The 19,534-nt window shown below is 39.8% G+C and overlaps 1 protein-coding gene across 5 annotated transcripts in view; it reads right to left on the reverse strand.

The window, feature by feature from the left end:
- The window catches only part of ldb2a (LIM domain binding 2a), a 105,597-nt gene that overhangs the window by 79,470 nt on the left and 6,593 nt on the right, over positions 1 to 19,534 (reverse strand). For all 5 annotated transcript variants that reach the window (XM_034092794.1, XM_034092793.1, XM_034092792.1 and 2 more), the window contains exon 2: positions 2,942 to 3,044. In XM_034092794.1, coding sequence (XP_033948685.1) covers positions 2,942 to 3,044 — 103 coding nt within the window. The remainder of the gene's footprint in view (positions 1 to 2,941; positions 3,045 to 19,534) is intronic.

Below are 19,534 nucleotides of genomic sequence, written 5' to 3' on the forward strand. Positions count from 1 at the left end.
ATATACATCAGCCAACACACACACACACACACGCACACACACACACACACACACACACACACACACACACACACACACACACACACACACACACACACACACGCGCACACACACACACACACACACACACACACACGCACGCACGCACGCACGCACGCACGCACCTTCTCATTTCAGAGCACCACGTCCTTATCTGTGTCTGTGTGATATTCAATATGTTTCAGATATCAAAAGACAAACCTATGCAGATGGGATGAAGGGGACAATATCCCAAACGCAATAACTACTCTCTCCTGTCACTGAACACCATACACTGTGGCTGTATTCTTAATATTCCTAACTTTAGTTTTTATTTCACAGAATAGAGTGTGAAGGGCATTTTCTGAAACTCGGCACCCTGTTAAAATAAAATGAAAAACACGAAACAGGAGCCTATGAGGAGATCAGATATCTTAGAGTACGAGTTACACTTAAAGCAATAGTTACTTATTTCCAAGAGTGATTGGAATAGATCAACGCCACTTATGTCCGTGCGTTAAGTATTGCACTTTTCAACAATACTATCTAACATGCCATTTCTCGTTTGTTTAATGTAAACACAAACGGAAATGTAAAAACAACAATATTCATTTAAGGCGTATGACAGCTGAATGTTTGATCATGTTTTAGAGGTGCAAACCTTCATTTTGAGATTACATGTGAGAGACCAGGATCGGTTGTTTTTCACCGAAATGAGTTTTTTTTTTATATTTAAAAATATACAGTCTGGTATTTTGACGAAGTACCACATATACGGTAACGCATCAGCTGTTCTTCTTTCTGATGATTCAACAAGGATAGATCCAAGCCTTGAATTTCTCAAAAAGCCCACTAACTAACTAACACTGTGGATCTAAAGAAAAATAACACAGCGTCTGGATTCCTGGAAGTCCGACAATACCTCTTCTTAAAGCAGCGTTCGGTTATTATGCTCCAAATATCTGGAACAAACTCCCAGAAAACTGCAACTCTGACTACTTTTAAATCCAGACTGAAGACTTTTCTTTTTGTCGCTGCTTTTAATTGAACTATTTACATCTTAAACTGCACTGTAACTTTTATCCATGTATTTTTTCTTTTAATGTTTATTTTATTATCTTTTCTTTTTAATGACTGATTTTAAATGTCTTTCGTTTTTTGTAAAGCACTTTGAATTGCCTTTTGTTGAAAGGTGCTATATAAATAAACTTGCCTTGCCTTGCCTTTCTACTTCACAACTCTATTGGATATAAAACATTTACAATACAACTATGGTATCAGTTTGTACCGCTCTCCTCTTCGGAAAAAGGGGCCAAGATAACAACTCACTTTCCCAAAGAATGACCATTATGATCTTGCACAAAAGAGCATGTTTTGTGAAGCGTTTCAATACAGCAATACCCAATAATTTACCCATTTTCATAACTGTGGTTTACATTTACATCTTTATACAAAAGCAGGGGGCACAATAGAGGCCTTTGATGAAACTGTCAGAAAGAGGTTACCAGTAGTTACATGTGATGTTGCATCAATGTTCAGCAATCACATTCAGAGAGAAAACTATTGTTAGAAGAGGGAGAGGAACCAATTTTGGAAATGTTACACTCAGTGGTACAGATCTTTCCTTTCAGGCTCACACCCTTTTTCTTAGAGATGTTAAAAGACCTTTCAGGACAATTCAGTAAGTCAATAACCTTATGTGGGAGAAGACTAAGGTGCTGTTTACACGGGAACAAAACGGGTTGTATCCGCTACTTTTCTCTTTCGTATAGCCCGTTCGTTCACACGAGGCCGTAACGGAAACGCGGAAACGGCCCCCGCAAACGATAACGGGTCCCAAGGTGGATAGATCTGCGGACGGAACGCTCTGGGGGGCCAAACGGATCCGTGTGCACGTCCTATACGATAATTTTCCTGATAACGATGAAGCCATAGCCCCGCCTCTCCCCACCTCTGCTGCTCACTGCTGTAGCATGGTGAGTAGCTACTGTCAGTAGCTACTCACCATGCTACAGATGTTAGTGCACAATCTACAGCTCCTCTACCACAACCATCAGCAACAAGTGGACATGGAGAACTACGTGAACTACATGTTGCTAAATCCACACGGAGAATAAACAGAAGGGCAACCAGGCAACCATGCTCGGGGGTCTTCTTCGCTGCTTTTGGTGTATTTTGTGGCGGAAGTACAGCGCCACTTACAGGCACATGTACTACAGCGTCTCCAGCGGTCTCGTGTGAAGGGACACGTTAATTGAGCCGTATCCGTGTGAACGGAAGACTTTTTTGATATTGAATTTGGTTCGTTTGCATTTGCGTTCCCGTGTAAATGGGGCCAACTGGTTTAAGTGTGGGGGGGGGGGGGGGAATGTGGTTTGTCCCTCTCTGCCATTACACTTCTGCTGTAGTCTTATCCAAATAACTTGGTACTGACAGACATGGAGGTTACTGGTTGAAAACACTTCAATAATATCATATCAATAATATGTGATTTGTAACATATAATGCTATAATACAACAAGCTAGAAGGACACCTGGGGTCCCATTACACTCTCCCACCAAGTGTCATGAAGATAGTGCGAGTAGTTTTTCAGTAGTAGTTCTAACAAAGAGACAACAAGACAAATAACCCTTATTGAAATCATAACCACCTCTGCAGGGGTAAAAGACTGGAAAAATCTTTTCATACCAAACATTTTCGAGGTGGGTGGGAGGCTTGTTCGACTTGAAAAGCAGTTAAAAAAGAGGTTGTGCTGAACAAACAGCCAGAGACACAAACCAGAATAAAGTGGTTTTTTTCCCTTTTAGATGAAGTCCAACAGAGCCAAATGAAACCAGATTTAAACTGAACAAATAGACTTTTCTTGAACAAAAAATATAATTGTAGTAGTGGTGGTTTGCTGGAATATTGTAGGAGACTTACTGTATCTCTTTGGTCCATCCTCGAGGCAGAACGATAGTGTTAGGGTGGCGTCTTCTTCAAAAAACTCTGTAGCGAAGGCGTCCCACCACAAACTGTCACTTTCCTGTTAACGGACAAAAACAATGCAACGGTTAGACAGAACTTTCTCAGGGTTAATGAACACATAGTTTTCTTAAAAAGTAGAATATGCGGCATGTAAATGTATGTCGCTCCAGGTGTCCCTCTGTCTCTAAAAATAACCATCTGTCGTATCAGTTTGGGCATTATTTAATAACCCAGTAAATGTCCTTTATCCACGTTATGCTCTTGTGCGACTGCTTATTTATTTATTTTTTGCATAAATTCAATAACGATTCATTCTGATAACACAAAGATATTGTGACCGCGCAGGTTTTCCTGTGATACAAGATGAAACAGAACGGTGCAGGGCAAGTATTCCCTTTATTGGACATCGGCTCGTTTGATGCTTTTTATTAAAATGCATTTCATGAGGTTTTTTTTTTATAAATCCCTGTTTTTACATTTCAGTTACAAAAGGGTTCAAGTATGACTCGTAAAACAGTCAAATACATTATGCGCGTAATATAAATGACGACAGGGCCATAAAAAGACATCACAATATGAACAAAAGGCTAACAGCTACAAAAAGCTTATAAAAACGAGTCCATAAATCAGGTTCAAAAGAGTGATCTCAGTGCTGGCTGCTGGCCTGAGCTTCTCTTGGAGCTCGATGTAAAGCAAGAGCCCGCTAACACCCTTTACTTCTCTTGAGCCTGGACTTTGGAGGGTCCTGCCTCGGGCTCCTACAAGTCTGAATTACAAGCTGACGTCCAACCGCTTTCACTGCTGCTCCCACTTTCTGCAGCACATACGGGATACTTTCAACTTGTACCTTTCAAAAGTGGTAAATGCATATTATTATTAAACATTTATTTGTAGTACTGGTGGTGGATTTGTTTGCTTTTTTAGCAAACTATAACTCACAATTATTTTCCACATTTGATGGTTATATATTCCAGTCTCTCAAAGTCCAAGGTGATGTCTTTCAGTCCAAAAAGATATGATATGATATAAAACAGAAAACAAATGGTAAATCCTTGAATTTGAGAGGCTGAAAACAGTATTTACTGCGAGTTTTGCACAAAAAAATGATTTTTTTAGATGGAAATAGAAATAGTAACTTCATAATTATTTATTATAGCAGAACTCGGACGAGTAGTAGATCTGGTAGAAGAAGTAGTACAGGTTGTACAACTAGCAGCTATTTGAAGCAGTAACAGTTGTACAAATATCTGTAGTGTACTAAACAAATATTCATTATACACCCTTGTTTAATCATCTTATATCCCCTCTAAACAAATCCTGTAAAATCAACATATATAGATCGCGCTACTACAGTCATTGTAGCGCTAGAAGTGATACCAGAGAAGCAGTATTGAAGGTGACTGTGTAGGGAAACACATTCATGTAAATCTCTTTGACCTGATATTACTCCTCTAACAGGCGTTTACCCCCCTCCCCCTCCTCACAGACCCTCAGATAATGTTGGCAGGAAGACCCCCCTCTCCACGTTGGACTGATGCTAATTTCCTCTGACTCGTTATGACAGATCACTGGTTTCATTCTGCGCGGGGCTGAGGGATGGCAAGCACTTTCCAGATGTTGACAATTAGCCTTGTCACCATCGAGCAGTGTCAAGCCCAATAAGCAGCGAGCGGGAGCCTCGCAGGTCAACGGGTCGCTAACATGATGAGTCTGATGCCAAGAGGAAGACGTGTGGTCAGGAGGAAGAGCGAAACCTGGACCTTCATCCAGCTGCTCAATCAACATGTGATCATATGTTAGTGGAGAGGTCTTTGGATGGCAAATGAATCAGCTGAACTGTGACTGAACTGCAAAGGGAAGGAGTTTTAATTATAAGGCAAAACATTAATCCCTTGTAAAAATGTATCTGCATATTGAAGTATGAATGCTTGTTGTTGTTGTTCTCCTGATTGTGGTACGTCTCTTGTTTGTTTTTTAATGGCACCTTAAAACAGGAGTAGCTCTACTCATCTCATTGTACCTGGATAATGAAAATAAAAGATTCTATTCAATATTCTGTTCGAAGGTTATGTGCAGATATTATTATTGAGAAGATCATTCCAATTATTCAAACTAAAATCAGCAACTAATACAGTTGTAACTAATGCTTATGTATATTATCAATTAAAAATGCCAATCACAACATCCAAGACCCAAATATGAAATGTCACATTATATATATATATATATAGGCCTATATATTAAACATCCAAGACCCAAATATGAAATGTCATATTATATATATATATATATGAAATATAGAAAAATGTTAAACGCAATCCTAAACTTTGAGAAGCTTGATGCACGAACATTTTTGCCTTTTTCCCCCATTGATAAATAATTTAAAAAACAATTATTGAATAAAACTATAACAGAATAATTCAATTGAAGCAGTAATGACCTAATGTTTGAAAAGGTTGACCATCCATTTGACTTCAAAAACGAAAAAGCCAAAGTCTCAATGGCTTCATCAAACACTGGACCAGTCGTGTCGTACACATCATGTTGACCAGCAATGATAGCGCCCCATTAGGTCAATCAGTGTAATTGCTTAAATGACAGAACAAATGGATGTGTGGAAACTTGCCAGTGTGTCTCTGTTTCTGTGCATGTTTCACTGGCCAGCTGTCCACCAGGAGCAGACTGCATGAGCTGCCTTGTGTGTCTGTGTGTGTTTCACTATCTGTGAGAATAAGCTAGTGTGTGAACAGCCAGCATGTGTGTGTGGTGTCTCATATGAATACATCCGATTCAGAAGAGACTGACGGGGAATAGTAACACTGCGGGACAAAACAGACAGAAACACTATGTTCATACAGTACATGTTATTAAACTGACTGTTATTTTGTATATATTGATTGTTCTGCTTTTATGTACGTCTTAATGTGTGCATATGTACAACTGTGTCTGTTGATTGTGTGTGTGTGTATATATAGATACACACAAACTGAAAGATTGACAATAAAGTTTGACTTGACACAAACTATCATCTTAATGTAAATTATCAAACTGAGAAGTTTTATAATCTAATAGCTAATTGTGTTTACCTTTTTGCCTACTGTGTCAGTGGAATTTAACAATACATATCTTTATATGCCCCTTTCTCGAAATACGTTTTTTCTCATTGGTACTCTGAGCCAGAAATCTTCACTTTAGTGGCACTAAGATGGCTACACTAACCCTTTCTCTTGTTCAAATTAAGTAGGGACAGAAGGGATCCACAAAAAGCAAATATAGATAATAAAACAAACCTATTAGCTCCTGCTTTGAATGCGGGACATGTGCTTGTCATGGAGTTTTTTTTTAGTATGGTATTATTACTTTGACTGAAGTAAAGCCTGAAGAAGTGAATGTATTACAACCCCATCCCAGGCACAGAACCATTCACTGTAAAAGGCATTGGCTACACGCATAATTGGGTACATCTGTTGTTGGTCTTTTTTTCCATGGCATTTGTTGAAGTAATATAAAATACACAAAAGCTCCAACTTGAAGTTTCCTGTTTACATTTTCTGGTACCAATCACCAAACAAGTGTTCCACCTGAACTTGTCCCTGCTGTTAAAATAGGTTAGAGTACTTCTTGAAGAAGTGTAATCCCCATGTTGACACAAACTGCCAGAATGTAGCGTTAGAGAGTGCTGTCAACCTGAGGGCTCCCATCACTCCGGTTAAAAGACTTTTCATTAAGCTTCCTCCTACTGTTTAAATGGAAAGTGTTCTACGTAATCTCCCACTTCCCTTATTCTACAGAATACTGTCGTCCTTAAAATCTCTCTTTTTCAGTTTTACAGAAGCGGGTTAGTTAACCTCCCCATCAGTCACTTCAGAATGGTTTCTTTATAGCATACAAGTTATAATAATGTTTCTCTCTTTGCCCTTCCCACCATGTTCAAAACATTGTCCTGAAACTGAACCCTTTCTTTTATAAAATAATATGTTCTGCTTTCATTTAATATGGTCCATTTTGGCAGCCTCTTGATATTCGGCTTTGGCGTACAACCACCAAAAATGTGCAGATTTTTACAAGCAGCCTAGTTAGCAGCAGGGTCAAACCATATGATGCAGTGGGGTTTGTGTTTCTGTTGAAAAGCCCCACACCCTGACAACCAAGAAATCAGAAATATAACAAGCATATGTCACCTGACATGAACTCCAACAAATCGCACTTGACCGTTTTATTGCTGTTCTCCCGAAAAAATCACATGTTTTGTAAATTAAATACACATTTCAGCTATTTATTAAAGCTTTTTGTTGCTCAGAACTTTTCCATTATGCAGGGGGGGTTACTTTCTTTTAGAATCAGTAACCATTAATCCTCCAAACTGGAGCTTTTGGGCAGCTTTTGGCCAGAGTCTCGCCAAGTTGTAAAACGTGGCTGGCTGTGGAGGGGCAAGGTTTGGCTCGGATCTAAAGACAGAGGAGAAGCTGGACCAGAGCCACGCGGACGGCGAACAGCTAAAGTCTGGCCAGTGGACTCGAGCCATGAATCCTCTGGCTGCAGCTGAACAGGCTCATGGTGCCGTGGACGCCGTCTTCAGTTTCAATCCCTGGACTGCTGCAGGAAATGTGAGGAGCTCTTCTTTTATCTGGCGTTCGGAGCAGATTGTTAAATAGCAGAAGAGACATACTTGCTTGTTAGACGCTTTTATCCAAAGCGACTTACATAGTCAATACTGTGGGCCATCCCCACAGGAGCAATTTGGGGTGACGTGTCTTGCCCAGGGACACAACGACATGCTGACTGCAGTGGGGTTTGAACCTGTGCTCCTCCTGATCTGAACATCAACGCACTAACCCACTGCGCCACAGCCTCCCACACAGTCGTGCCATGTATAATAATAACAAGCACATTGTTATTTTGCAGGAAATCGAATGAGCAATATTTTTAAAGGAATGCCATTTGAAGATTGCAGTTTGGTTTTGACATGACCTTTTACATTACCAGCCAGTTCAATGCAGTTAGCAAACTGGACTTCAGTGAAATCAAACTTAACAGTGCATGTCATAGTCAGTGTATAACATGGACATTTTGATCTATTATTGCTCTGTAAATCCACTTGAAACTATTGCACTAAAGATCTTCATCAAATGAGGAAACGGTCACAATTTAAAATACTCTTAATCGCACATGAGTCCATTAAAACTGTCTTTTTCATGTGTGGATTTCATAAAGACTATTTCTTTTTGGAATAACCTGCTTTAACCTGATCGTTATTGAGATTTAAAAGCACCCATGAGGACAGACGATTCTGGCCATACCACCCAGCCCCATCTCCAGTATCATCTTTATTTTTCCTCCTGTCTCCCTGTATCTCCCCCTCTCCCCCCCCCCCTCTCTGTCTGTCTCCCCTCCTCTCTGCAGCTGCTCACTGACAGACTGAGTCCTGCCTTCATTTACGCCCGTGGACTTTCTGACGAGCCACGTGGCGTGGCGATGTTTGTTGTCAAAAGCTACAAATCAGGCCCACTGCGAGGGACCCGAGGTGAACCGACACGGGCGCAGCCGTGACGCCCGTCAGCCGATAAGGCTCTATTGATTCAAACGGATCGCACCCCATCTGAGGGGGATTTATCAATGTGTCAATTGCCTACTAGCCAACCACAAATCACCAGTGCTCGCCAGGCCTCGGGGATTTACAGGAAATCCAGAGGATTGGAGGGACAGCATAGGGAGGATCCTCAGTAAATAGCAACAGAGCTGAGGGTTAAGTCCTCACATATAGAGATGTTCATACAGGATGGATAGGCAGATGACACCATGTGGCAAAAGAAGAACACAAAGAGAAGTGTTACTGTGGGAGAAAACACCCAGCGAGTGGTGGAAGATACTTGGACCCCTTACTTCAGCAAAGATACAAAGACTGCAGTTTAAAAATACAAGTACAATTATTGAATTCAATTAAAAAAACAGAAGTAAATCAAATGTAAATGTAAGCTTCACAGAATAGCTCTTTTCACAGAATAATATTCATATCATAGTATTATATTCGTATCACTTAAAAATACACGTAAACGCATGCTGTGGTTTGTCAACATGGTACCAAGTTTAGATACAACTGAGTGCATGAGTAATACAGCACATCATGTATTTTCATATGTGAAAATATACTGAAACGATGTGGTAAATAAAAGTAGTGGAGGACTTTCTTAAGTTGTATCCTTAAATAGTACAAGGTATATTAAAAAAAGAACACTTAAGTACCATATTTAGGACAGTCTTTATCCATCTAACCCTCCCTATACCGTTCATTACATGACATGATACTTGATACTTTTATCCAAAGCGACTTACAGACTCAGCACTGTGGGCAATCCCCACAGGAGCAATTTGGGGTGAAGTGTCTCAGGGACACAACGACATGCTGACTGCAGTGGGGTTTGAACCTGTGACCCCCTGATCTGAACAGAAATGCACAACCCACTGCGCCACACGCATCTATTCTCAAAGATATTTCTACTTCTACATAAAAGAACACCACAGTTCTCCTGCCTCTCCCTATCTCTTTTACAGTCTATAAACCACTAATGTCTCCATGTTTTACATTAACCATTTTCCCCAGCAAGCTTTTGTCAATCTGTTTTTTTTCCTTTCCTCCCGCTGTTGCTTCTTGCCTCTTGCGGCAGAAAAGCGTCCAAGAGTGTAGGCGTGTCTGGGGCCTAACCTTGGAGAAAACCCAATGTCTGAAACCTCATTCAGCTGCTGAATGGCATGGAGCTCGGATAAATGGTGGGCTAGAGGAAGTGTTGATGTTGTCAAAGATTAAAACATCTTCAGGTTATTGGGAAGCAAAACACAGAAACCAAAGACTCAAGACTTTCAAAAGGATCTTGAGTAAGGGAGCTTTTGTTTGAGTGTTTGGTAAAGGCCATTAAAGGGCCACAATATTTGAATATAAATCAAATAGAGCTATATATTTTGTAGAGAAAATCTGACTTCATGTGCACGTTCGTGATTAGCTTTATTTGTATGGAAGCACCTTGACATCTTCAAAGTCCATTTCATATTCACAATGTGAGAGATAATCCTTCAAATTAATTAAAAGTTACTTATAATAATAAAATGTTAGTAGTTTATTCTGTTGCTTAAGGAATTACTTGGTTCATATAAGTCAATCTATGCTTGACAATCTCCTTGAAAATCTGTCATTAGGTTATTTAACAAGCAACAGATTTAACTATTTACTAATTTCAGGATCATATTTGTATGTGTCTCTCCCGGGACATGTCTCCATGCTGTAATGTTCAAAAGCCCTTTATTTTTTATCATACAGTCTGTGCTGCAGCACCTCTTTTCACCCTCTGTCTGAAACCAGAGCCCAGTCTGCTCTGATTGGTTAGCTGGCTGGCTCTGTTGTGATTGGTCAACCGCTTAGAGATGTCCCGCCCCCTTAGCCTATAACGTACAATGTGTTGGAGTGCTAGCCAATAGAAGCAAGAGTGTTCCAGACGTGAACAAAGGAGTCCAATTGAGGCATTATAGGCAAGGGGCGGGGGCGTGTCCGTATAGGGAAACCCCCCCAAAACATAATAGGGCCTCTTTAAAACAATAATAAATGTAAAAATATATTGAAATAGACGTTTTTTTCTCACGAAATCCCCAGCACGGTGGCCCCTGGAACAAAACGTAACCACACATGCAGGTGTTATTTATATTAAGCGCTCGTTAGGATGACAAACTATACGAACCACTCCTTTAGACTACACAGACAACAGCACTTTAATCTTGTCCGACTCCGTGCACACTAATGTTAGATATCAGCGCAGGTTTATCCTCTTGGGTCCTAAGTGTTTTCACATAAGGCAAAGTTAACATGTTGCTGCATTTGGCCGCCGTATAGCCACCAGCCAAGCATTATGCAAATGAGGGGAAATTAATGCAGCAGAGAGGGGGGCAAACAAGTCATTGCCCTTGAACAGCCACTGCACGTTCACCAGGGATGAACTTTGTGATATAAATGAACTCAGCGAAGAAGTTCCCACGGTTTAATTGCATGTACCAATTTATTTAGGCATCGTTCCCATTCTCCCTCTTTGTTAAGTGTCCGCACTTACAAGCAGCCGTCAGAGAGCGCTCTTTGTGTTAAGCTATAGATTTCAGGTGGAGGTCAGGAGGACACAGAAGTTGTTTGTTTGCTGTTTTAATACATAAGTGCATAAAGAAGAGCTTCTACCCTACTGGCCTTTACCTCGAAGGTTGCAGAATTGATTCCCCGCAACAGCAATAATGTCATTTTTCCTGCTGAAGGGCCCATGATCAATACACACACTGACTGACAAGGGCGACAAAGCCTCAGCTAAATTCCTAAAAATCCCTTTCAACACAAAATGGCACCAGCTTGTTTGCTTTTGTCGCTTTAAAAAGATATAGAAAACGAACTCACAATCAATTTCTATGAGGTGTAAGATCTTAAATCAAGTAAAAAGTGACCGTTTATGTTTTTAGATGTATACATTGTTTAAATTTGATTATCTTTTTAGTCCTGAAGCACCAATTTCTACTATGTTATGTAGTATAGCTTACAAGAAAGCAAATATACATTTTCTAAAATAAAAACGACATCCTTTTGCGAGCAGAGACATGCTCTGATCTTTTTTCCAAACTGTTCATCATGTGTTGACCCCTCAGATGTATCTTGCGACCTCTTTAAGGGGTCCCGACATTCAGCTTGGTAAACACCGGATTAGAGGATTTACGGCTTTTCTGTATTTTATGGGAATTAATATTCAATATCTTTGCGTTTTGGACTACTAGTCAGACAAAACAGATGCCGATATCCCTTTGGATTTGGACCTTTAACATATTACAATCTAAAACAAATAATCAAAACAAAACTAACTCATCAGTTCCAGATCTACGCATAAAAAGATGCAATGTGTACAGATTCAATAAGCACAGCTTAAAAAGTGTCTCACCTCAATGAAGACACGCAACACAAAGTCAATATGCACCTGCGGAGACTGGAGATTAGGGCAACATGTTAACAAACATCAATAAGGAAGATAATAATAAATCAACAGCAACATGCATGAATGACAGAGCGCAGAGGTCTGATTATTTACAGCACCCATGAGAAATTTAAATCAAAACAAAGTGAGGATTTGGGGTCGCGTAGGAAACACTATCGGAGCTATTTAGACAAATAAACAATCAGCACACGGCACACTTCACCCCGCCGCGTAACAAGAAGCTCAGTCAATAATACTGGGTTTCATTACCTCCAGAGTTATTGTCAATTTAGGTGAGTGTGCTCGGTTGTAGTATCACTATATTTACTCTGAATTTAAACACATCTTCACCTGCTGCTCATCGTCTGATCTTCTGTGTGTGAACACTTTGTGAGGAAGGTACACAATATTATTTTCCTTTATTGTTTGCTGTTAGTTTTGCGACTTTATTATTCAAATTGTAACTTTTGGATAACTTGTAAGGGGGTACAATGCAGCGTTATAGGATATGTTGTATAGATATCACCATTACACTGAAATGTTATCTTTAAATATACAAATGAGACATTATCTAGGGCTTTCTTTTGGGGAATTTATGAGAAATCTACAGACAAAAATAGAAGTAGAGTAAACCCCTATAATGTGTATATCTTACAAACTGTACATAGACATTTAATAGGCAAATCAAAACAGTCAATTCCCTATTTATTCCCAAAAGGTTCATCCCACAGAAAAAAACGTAAACTACATCAGAGAGAAACAGCTGATCAGCAAAGTGATGAAACAGTCAGAAAGCAGAGCGGAGGCTGGTGAAACTAACCTGAAGTACAGAGTCGCTCTTCCCCTGCTCCATGATGAAATATTGTAATATTTTTAACTTTGCCTTCAAAACCCTTATTGTCATTCACAAGGCCACAATGTAAAGACTCAATAAAATATACTTCGAGCAGGTTATTGCGTGAGTAAATGGACTGTACTTATATAACGCTTTATCCAGTCTTTACGACCCCTCAAAGCAGTTTACATACTACATGTCGTTCACCCATTCATACAGAGCAGTGTACCTCACTCTAGGAACTAACATTCACACGCCGTTGGCCATCGGGAGTAACTCAGGGTTCAGTATCTTGCCCAAGGATACATCGACATGTTGGCTGCACGGGCTGGGATCGAACCCACAACCTTCTGGTTGAGAGACGACCGCACTCCCTCGCAGCCACAGTAACCCAAATATAGTATATGAATGAAATCCTTCCAATATCAAGTTTGAAAGAGTAGTAGAGAGAAGTATGGGATCATGGACAATTGGAACAGTCAATACAAAACATGACATGGATACAATTCAACAAAAAATCATTATATTTTGTGACAAAAATGTTTAAAGAATTGCAGTATTTTGTCACTTAAAAACAGACATTGCAAACTATTAAGAAGATACATCCCAGTAAAGACAGATAATGGCTAACATTACTTTTTACAAAACGCCTGGTCAGGCTGGAAGCGAAGAATCCTTCAAACAAATCTTCAAAATGCCATAAAGCACAAGATAGGCTGTTCATTTCAGAGACATGACAGCATTAGTCACTCAGGAAATCCCTAAAAAGCACGTACGGTATATTTTAAAGTTCATTCGGATGGATGATGGATGGGTGACTTTAATACAGGAGATACAGTGCTTCACAGGCTATGTTTCCTTTAATAATGACTGCAGTTGTTCCGTAACGTCAATCAAGTGGTGATCATTGTTACCACGGCAAAATAAGTCACATAACCTTAATAAAATATATGGTTTTTTTAAACAAAGTTATTTTTTGTGCCAAAACTTTTATCATTAAAGGTGGGGTAGGTAAGAATGGAGAAACCAGCTCGAGTGCGCTAGAATTTGAAAGTACGCAGCTGAAAAAAATCTGCCCCTTCCTTCTGACTTCCTCACAGAGCCCCTCCTCCGTCTTTCCTTAGATATTAAAAACAGACATATTTTTCCAACCAGCCATTTGTAATGGTTACATTTGTATGCCAAGTGAACCGCCGTCAAATGTAGAACTCTACGGTTTTTGACCACATTTAATTAGTTGTGATTTATATCAGATTAAGTTCAACTTTATTTTCATTGCACAAAGAATACATAACTTATTGCAAACAATTATCAAGGCGGGTTCAAGCATCTTATTTAAAGAGACTTCAAGATGTCGGCTGAAGCAAAGATCCTACAAAAACTATATTTTGACCCAGAGCAGCATCGTTTTCCACATCTTACAAATAATCATTTGTGCCTCACCGAACCATCAACAACCGTGTCGGATTTGAAAACACTTTTATTTCTCCTAACAGTAATTTAGGTGAGCTACAGTTTAGGTGAGCTACAGTTTAGGTGAGCTACAGTTTAGGTGAGCTACAGTTTAGGTGAGCTACAGTTACATACTGTATGACAAACGTGTTTTTAAACTAATGAATTGTGTTTGATTTGTTCCTGATCTCTGTGAAGTGTCACCATCCACATAGTGGGTGTTTCTCAATGTCGAGTACGCTTGCTTGGTAGCACATGTCTTCCGAGTCACTTGCTTCAGAAGCGAGGCAAGAATCCTTCCTAGCATTTGGAAGACGAAGAGTGGAACAGGCGAGCAAGTGTGCAGGTGTGCGTCATATGAGAGGCCCCGCCTTACATTTTCCGCCACAGATTTGGGGAAATTGGTCCGTGCGCAAAGCATTGTGGGGATTTGAAGACCGCGGAGTCTACACATGTGCAGCCTCGACATTTCTCCAAACGAAGTACGCCGGGCTCGGTAGAATTACAAGTATGCTGGACATTGGAACAGTACTTCGGCGGCACTCGATGACGTAGTATGCTTGAAATAGTGGCTCCTTTAGCAGCTTTACTCGACATTGAGAAACACCCACTGTATGTTACATTGCATTGCATTTAGCTGACGCTTTTATCCAAAGCGACTTACAATAAGTGCATTCGACCAGGAAGACACAACCTTGAAGAAGTACATCAGGTTTCATAGAGCCAAGTATTTCAAGTGCTACTCAACTGGCTATAGATAAGCCAGTCCTTTGTTAGTATATAAGTGCTCTGTTAGCAGTTCTTTGTTAGTCATTCTATCGCTCGAGGTGGAGTCGAAAGAGATGAGTTTTCAGTCTGCGTCGAAAGGTGTGTAAGCTTTCTGCTGTCCTGATGTCAATGGGGAGCTCATTCCACCATTTTGGAGCCAGGATAGCAAACCCACGTGTTTTTGCTGATGGGAACTTGGGTCCCCCTCGCAGCGAGGGTGCAGCGAGTCGTTTGGCTGATGCAGAGCGGAGTGCACGTGCTGGGGTGTACGATTAACCATGTCCTGGATGTAGGAAGGGCCAGATCCATTCGCAGCATGGTACGCAAGTACCAGTGTCTTGAAGTGGATTCTAGCAGTTACTGGAAGCCAGTGGAGGGAGCGGAGGAGCGGGAAAATGTAGGAAGGTTGAAGACCAGACGAGCCGCTGCATTCTGGATGAGCTGCAGAGGTCGGATGGCACATGCAGGCAGACCAGCCAGGAGGGAGTTGCAGTAGTCTAGGCGTGAGGTGACGAGAGCCTGGACCAGAACCTGCGTGGCTTTCTGGGTCAGCTGGGGACGCATCCTCCTGATGTGTTCATAATGTTCATCTATAGTCCACACATCAACACAGTTTCATAACAGTACACAGTTTTTACTGTATTTAATTGCAGCTTCGGTTTTATCTTATTTGACATATTTGTCTTATTCCTGCAACCTATTTTATTCCTTTAAATGTTATGTTGATTAAAATGTACGTTGCATAGTTGAAGGAGCCTGAGACTCAAGATGTTGATGCCAAAACGGCACTGTATTTATTTCACACATGATGAAATAAAACCAGTGAATCTGCAGTAATATTAAACCATCCTCAAGGTCAGCTTTAGCGTTCTGTTAAACACCTGAACTTTTGAAAGAACATCCATAACATTCATCTGTTTGCAACTTATATATATATATATATCAATATTCCAATTACTTGTATATAGACTACTCTGCACTATTTCTATTATATTCTATTGTATTGTTTTTACTTGCACTATCATCTGTTTTATTGTGTTGCACTGTTGCAGCAGCCTGTGAGTGACCTCAGATGTTCATTGTGATAACTACACTGTAGCTATGCACACATACAATAAAGGCCTTGAACCTTGCATCTTACAGTCAGAGACACTTCATTGCACTTCAGTAAAAACCCAGACGCCCGTGACCACTGTGTTTCAGGACGGCCTCTCTAACCTCCAGAGAACAACAGGACATCTCCTCCGTTATCTGAGCGGCAGAGCAGCCTGGAAGGAACCACGGGAAAGAGCCAGGAAAAAGGTGGGACTATTGTCCGAGCATCCTGCTGCATGTGACTGACGCTCATTGTTTCAGGACTGCTGTGTGTTTTCTTTCAAATCACTTTCTGGGAACATCCTCTCATCACATGTACAGTGGGACATCGCACACAGAGAAATGAGACGATTGCCTGACATGAGTCGTGGTAAATACACTTTTGAGGGGATCTTATCCAAAACTGATTATATGTATCTTAAATCTCTGACGTGGAGTGTAGTGTTGTTATCCTTTAATTGTTATCATTACATTATGTGTTGAAGTTATTTAAGATATTGTCAGAATGGTGACTTTTTAAGAAAATGTCCTCGTCAATACCTTAATATTACAATTCCAATCAAATTCGGAATGATTGATGAGTCCTAATTTTTAAATTGTCATCTAATCCAGTAACAAATACATATCGATTGAACCCTCTGTGGAGACATTGTTTTCAAGTTAGACATACAAAAGACAAACTATAACAACAAAGGCAACACCAATGTAACTTTTGATTTCCCTCACTGTGCCTATGGGGACAATACTATATCCCCTTTGTCAATTTATAAAGTTATCTTAACTTCTATCACTGTGGTGTAAACAAACATGAATTACTGTCACTGTAACTTTAACTAAGGCTGGATAGTATTGAACTGTGCTGATATACTCAGTTTTGACTGAATGTACCTCAAAACACGTCGGAAAATGTTCAATTTCTGTCTTTATTCAGTGATTTTACACCAAAAAGCAGCTTAAAATAAATAAATACTAACAAACAAGCAAAAGGCATTCGGCTTGGTCAACAGTAATGACCGCACTTATCTCAGTATACGGTTTCTTTTGTCTTCTTTTCAAACTATCAGCCCGTGCGCTCGCAGCTAGGCTGCATTATTCTTTAATTTGAGGACGGCGCTGCAGACTAACGGAAGCAGAAGTGATTCAGTCTTTTTCAGCATTATGAAAATGTTTTTTGTTTTAAATGTGAGAGCTCCGAGCTACGGGTCCACGGAAGCAGATGTCTGTTTGTCAATAAGTCTGTGAATCATAACAACAACACATATCAGACTCGGCAGATAGAGAAATACATAATAATGCTGTTTAGTCATCCCGGGGAAAGGGAATTACCAAGGCTGCGGGTTTATTTATGACTCCATTGTTTTGTTTGTTTTGTTTCGTGAATGGCAGGGGGCATAAAGATGATGTTTCATTCAATGTATTTGATCATTTAATGGTAAAATCAACACTGTCCAATCAATACTTGTAATTATTAATAAGACGTGGAGATTTCCTGTCATGAAAGCGAGAACACAAGAAGACACTCTGCCCTGTGAACCATATCAAACATACTTAACATGTTGTTTAATGCTTGATTCATTGATTTCATTCAGTAACTCGTCGTTTAAGCTTTGACACATGAAGCCTTTGCAGTGATTCCTGCGGTGGCTTGTTTTCCCGATGGTAGATACATCCTCCGTAATGGTTCAGATAAGGGCAGCGCCTCTCTGGTAATTACTCTCAGCCAGTTTCACACACGTACACTGTAAGAAATGTCAGTTTTAACAGGAATTTGAACATGTTAGCTGTCCTACAGTGCTTTGTGTATTTCTAAGTTGAGACTAATTCATATTGCATGAAAATCAAATAAGCCAATGTTGCAATAGTCATACAAAGTAGTGATGAGATAAACATTAAAGCCTGACACATTTCACTATACTATATATTTTTCAGTCCAAGTTTGGATATCACTCTTAGTGGAAAACAGACTCGACATCTTAGATTGTATGTATTGAATGGATAGTTGTTTGCATTCAGTGCATCAAAGGGCAACATGTCCTTGAAAGTGAGGTCTTTTTTCTTCTACTCTGACCTTGTTATTGTAGGTATACGGTGCGGCTGTGGCTCAGTGGGTAGAGTGCTGGACTTCAAATCAGGGGGTAACAGGTTCAAACCCCACTGCAGTCAGCCTGTCGTTGTGTCCCTGAGACACTTCACCCCAAATTGCTCCTGTGGTGATTTTCCGCTGTAAGTCGCTTTGGATAAAAGCGTCTAACAGATGACATGTAATGTTTTTCCTTTGTGTTGGAAAGAATCTTGTATTTATGATTTTTATAATATTTCGGGGAATTCAAACCATTTATTGATATAGTTTAGTGTTGTCGTTGACTTGGTTGTTTCATATTAATATAACATTGCTGTTACGATTGTATTTATGTTTGAATCGGACATATTTTGATGTGTACACCCCGGGCAGGAAGATTAGCAGCTGCCAATAAAAGAGGCTAATGGGGATCCAATAAAATGAACAATACACATACTTATCTCTTTTGCATCCTATGATTAAGATTTGAGCTGATTAAATAAATCATTTTAACATAAAATAATGGGTTTGATTGTTTAAACATTGAAAAAGGCTTGAAATTAATTGTGAACATGGCTGTTTTGTAGAACTCAAACAAACAGACTATTAATGGATTAGCCAATATCAATTCATCAGCAAACATTTTGATAATTCAAAATAACTTCTGCTGCTGGTTTTTGCCTTTCACGTGTAAAGGTTTAATCTGTTGCCCTATAGGATCTGAATCTGCTCATTATTGTATCGATGTATAAAATGTAAAAAAATATGAAAAAAGTTAAATCCCAACAATATTCAATATTAATTTAATTTTAGATAATCCACAACAATTTGAAGAATTCTATATTGAAAGGGACCACATTCTCATTTACATGACATTTTACCATGATGAGTAAAAGGTTATTTTCCCAATCAATTAACCGCCCAGTCGATGCAGGTCTAATGATGCCAAAACTACATATCATTATATCATCATCTTGGTCTCTGAGAAATTGTGATAGTATTAAAATAATCTCCTTATTTTCCGTTCCTACATTTAGAGAAGTAAAAACTTCCTTTGTGTGATCTCGGTGGCTCATCTTTAATCCCTCACAGCTCAGTGGCAACTTGACCTCGCCATCATAAGCCTATTCATGTCAATCTGACACGTCGTGCTGATGGGAACAGATCCACTTTGCCCCTGACAGGAACAAGAGATTTACCCATAATGAACACTCCACTTCCTCCAGTCCCACAGTCCAGCCAGTGACATAGGTCTGCTGCGGGCACATTTGAATAATGAGAATGAGACTAACTATGTGCAATAGACACAAGAATCCAATGAACGGCCTGACAATCACTGTTACTGATTGCAT

Source organism: Pseudochaenichthys georgianus, chromosome 10 (assembly GCF_902827115.2).
Source record: "Pseudochaenichthys georgianus chromosome 10, fPseGeo1.2, whole genome shotgun sequence".
Classification (NCBI taxonomy): domain Eukaryota; kingdom Metazoa; phylum Chordata; class Actinopteri; order Perciformes; family Channichthyidae; genus Pseudochaenichthys; species Pseudochaenichthys georgianus.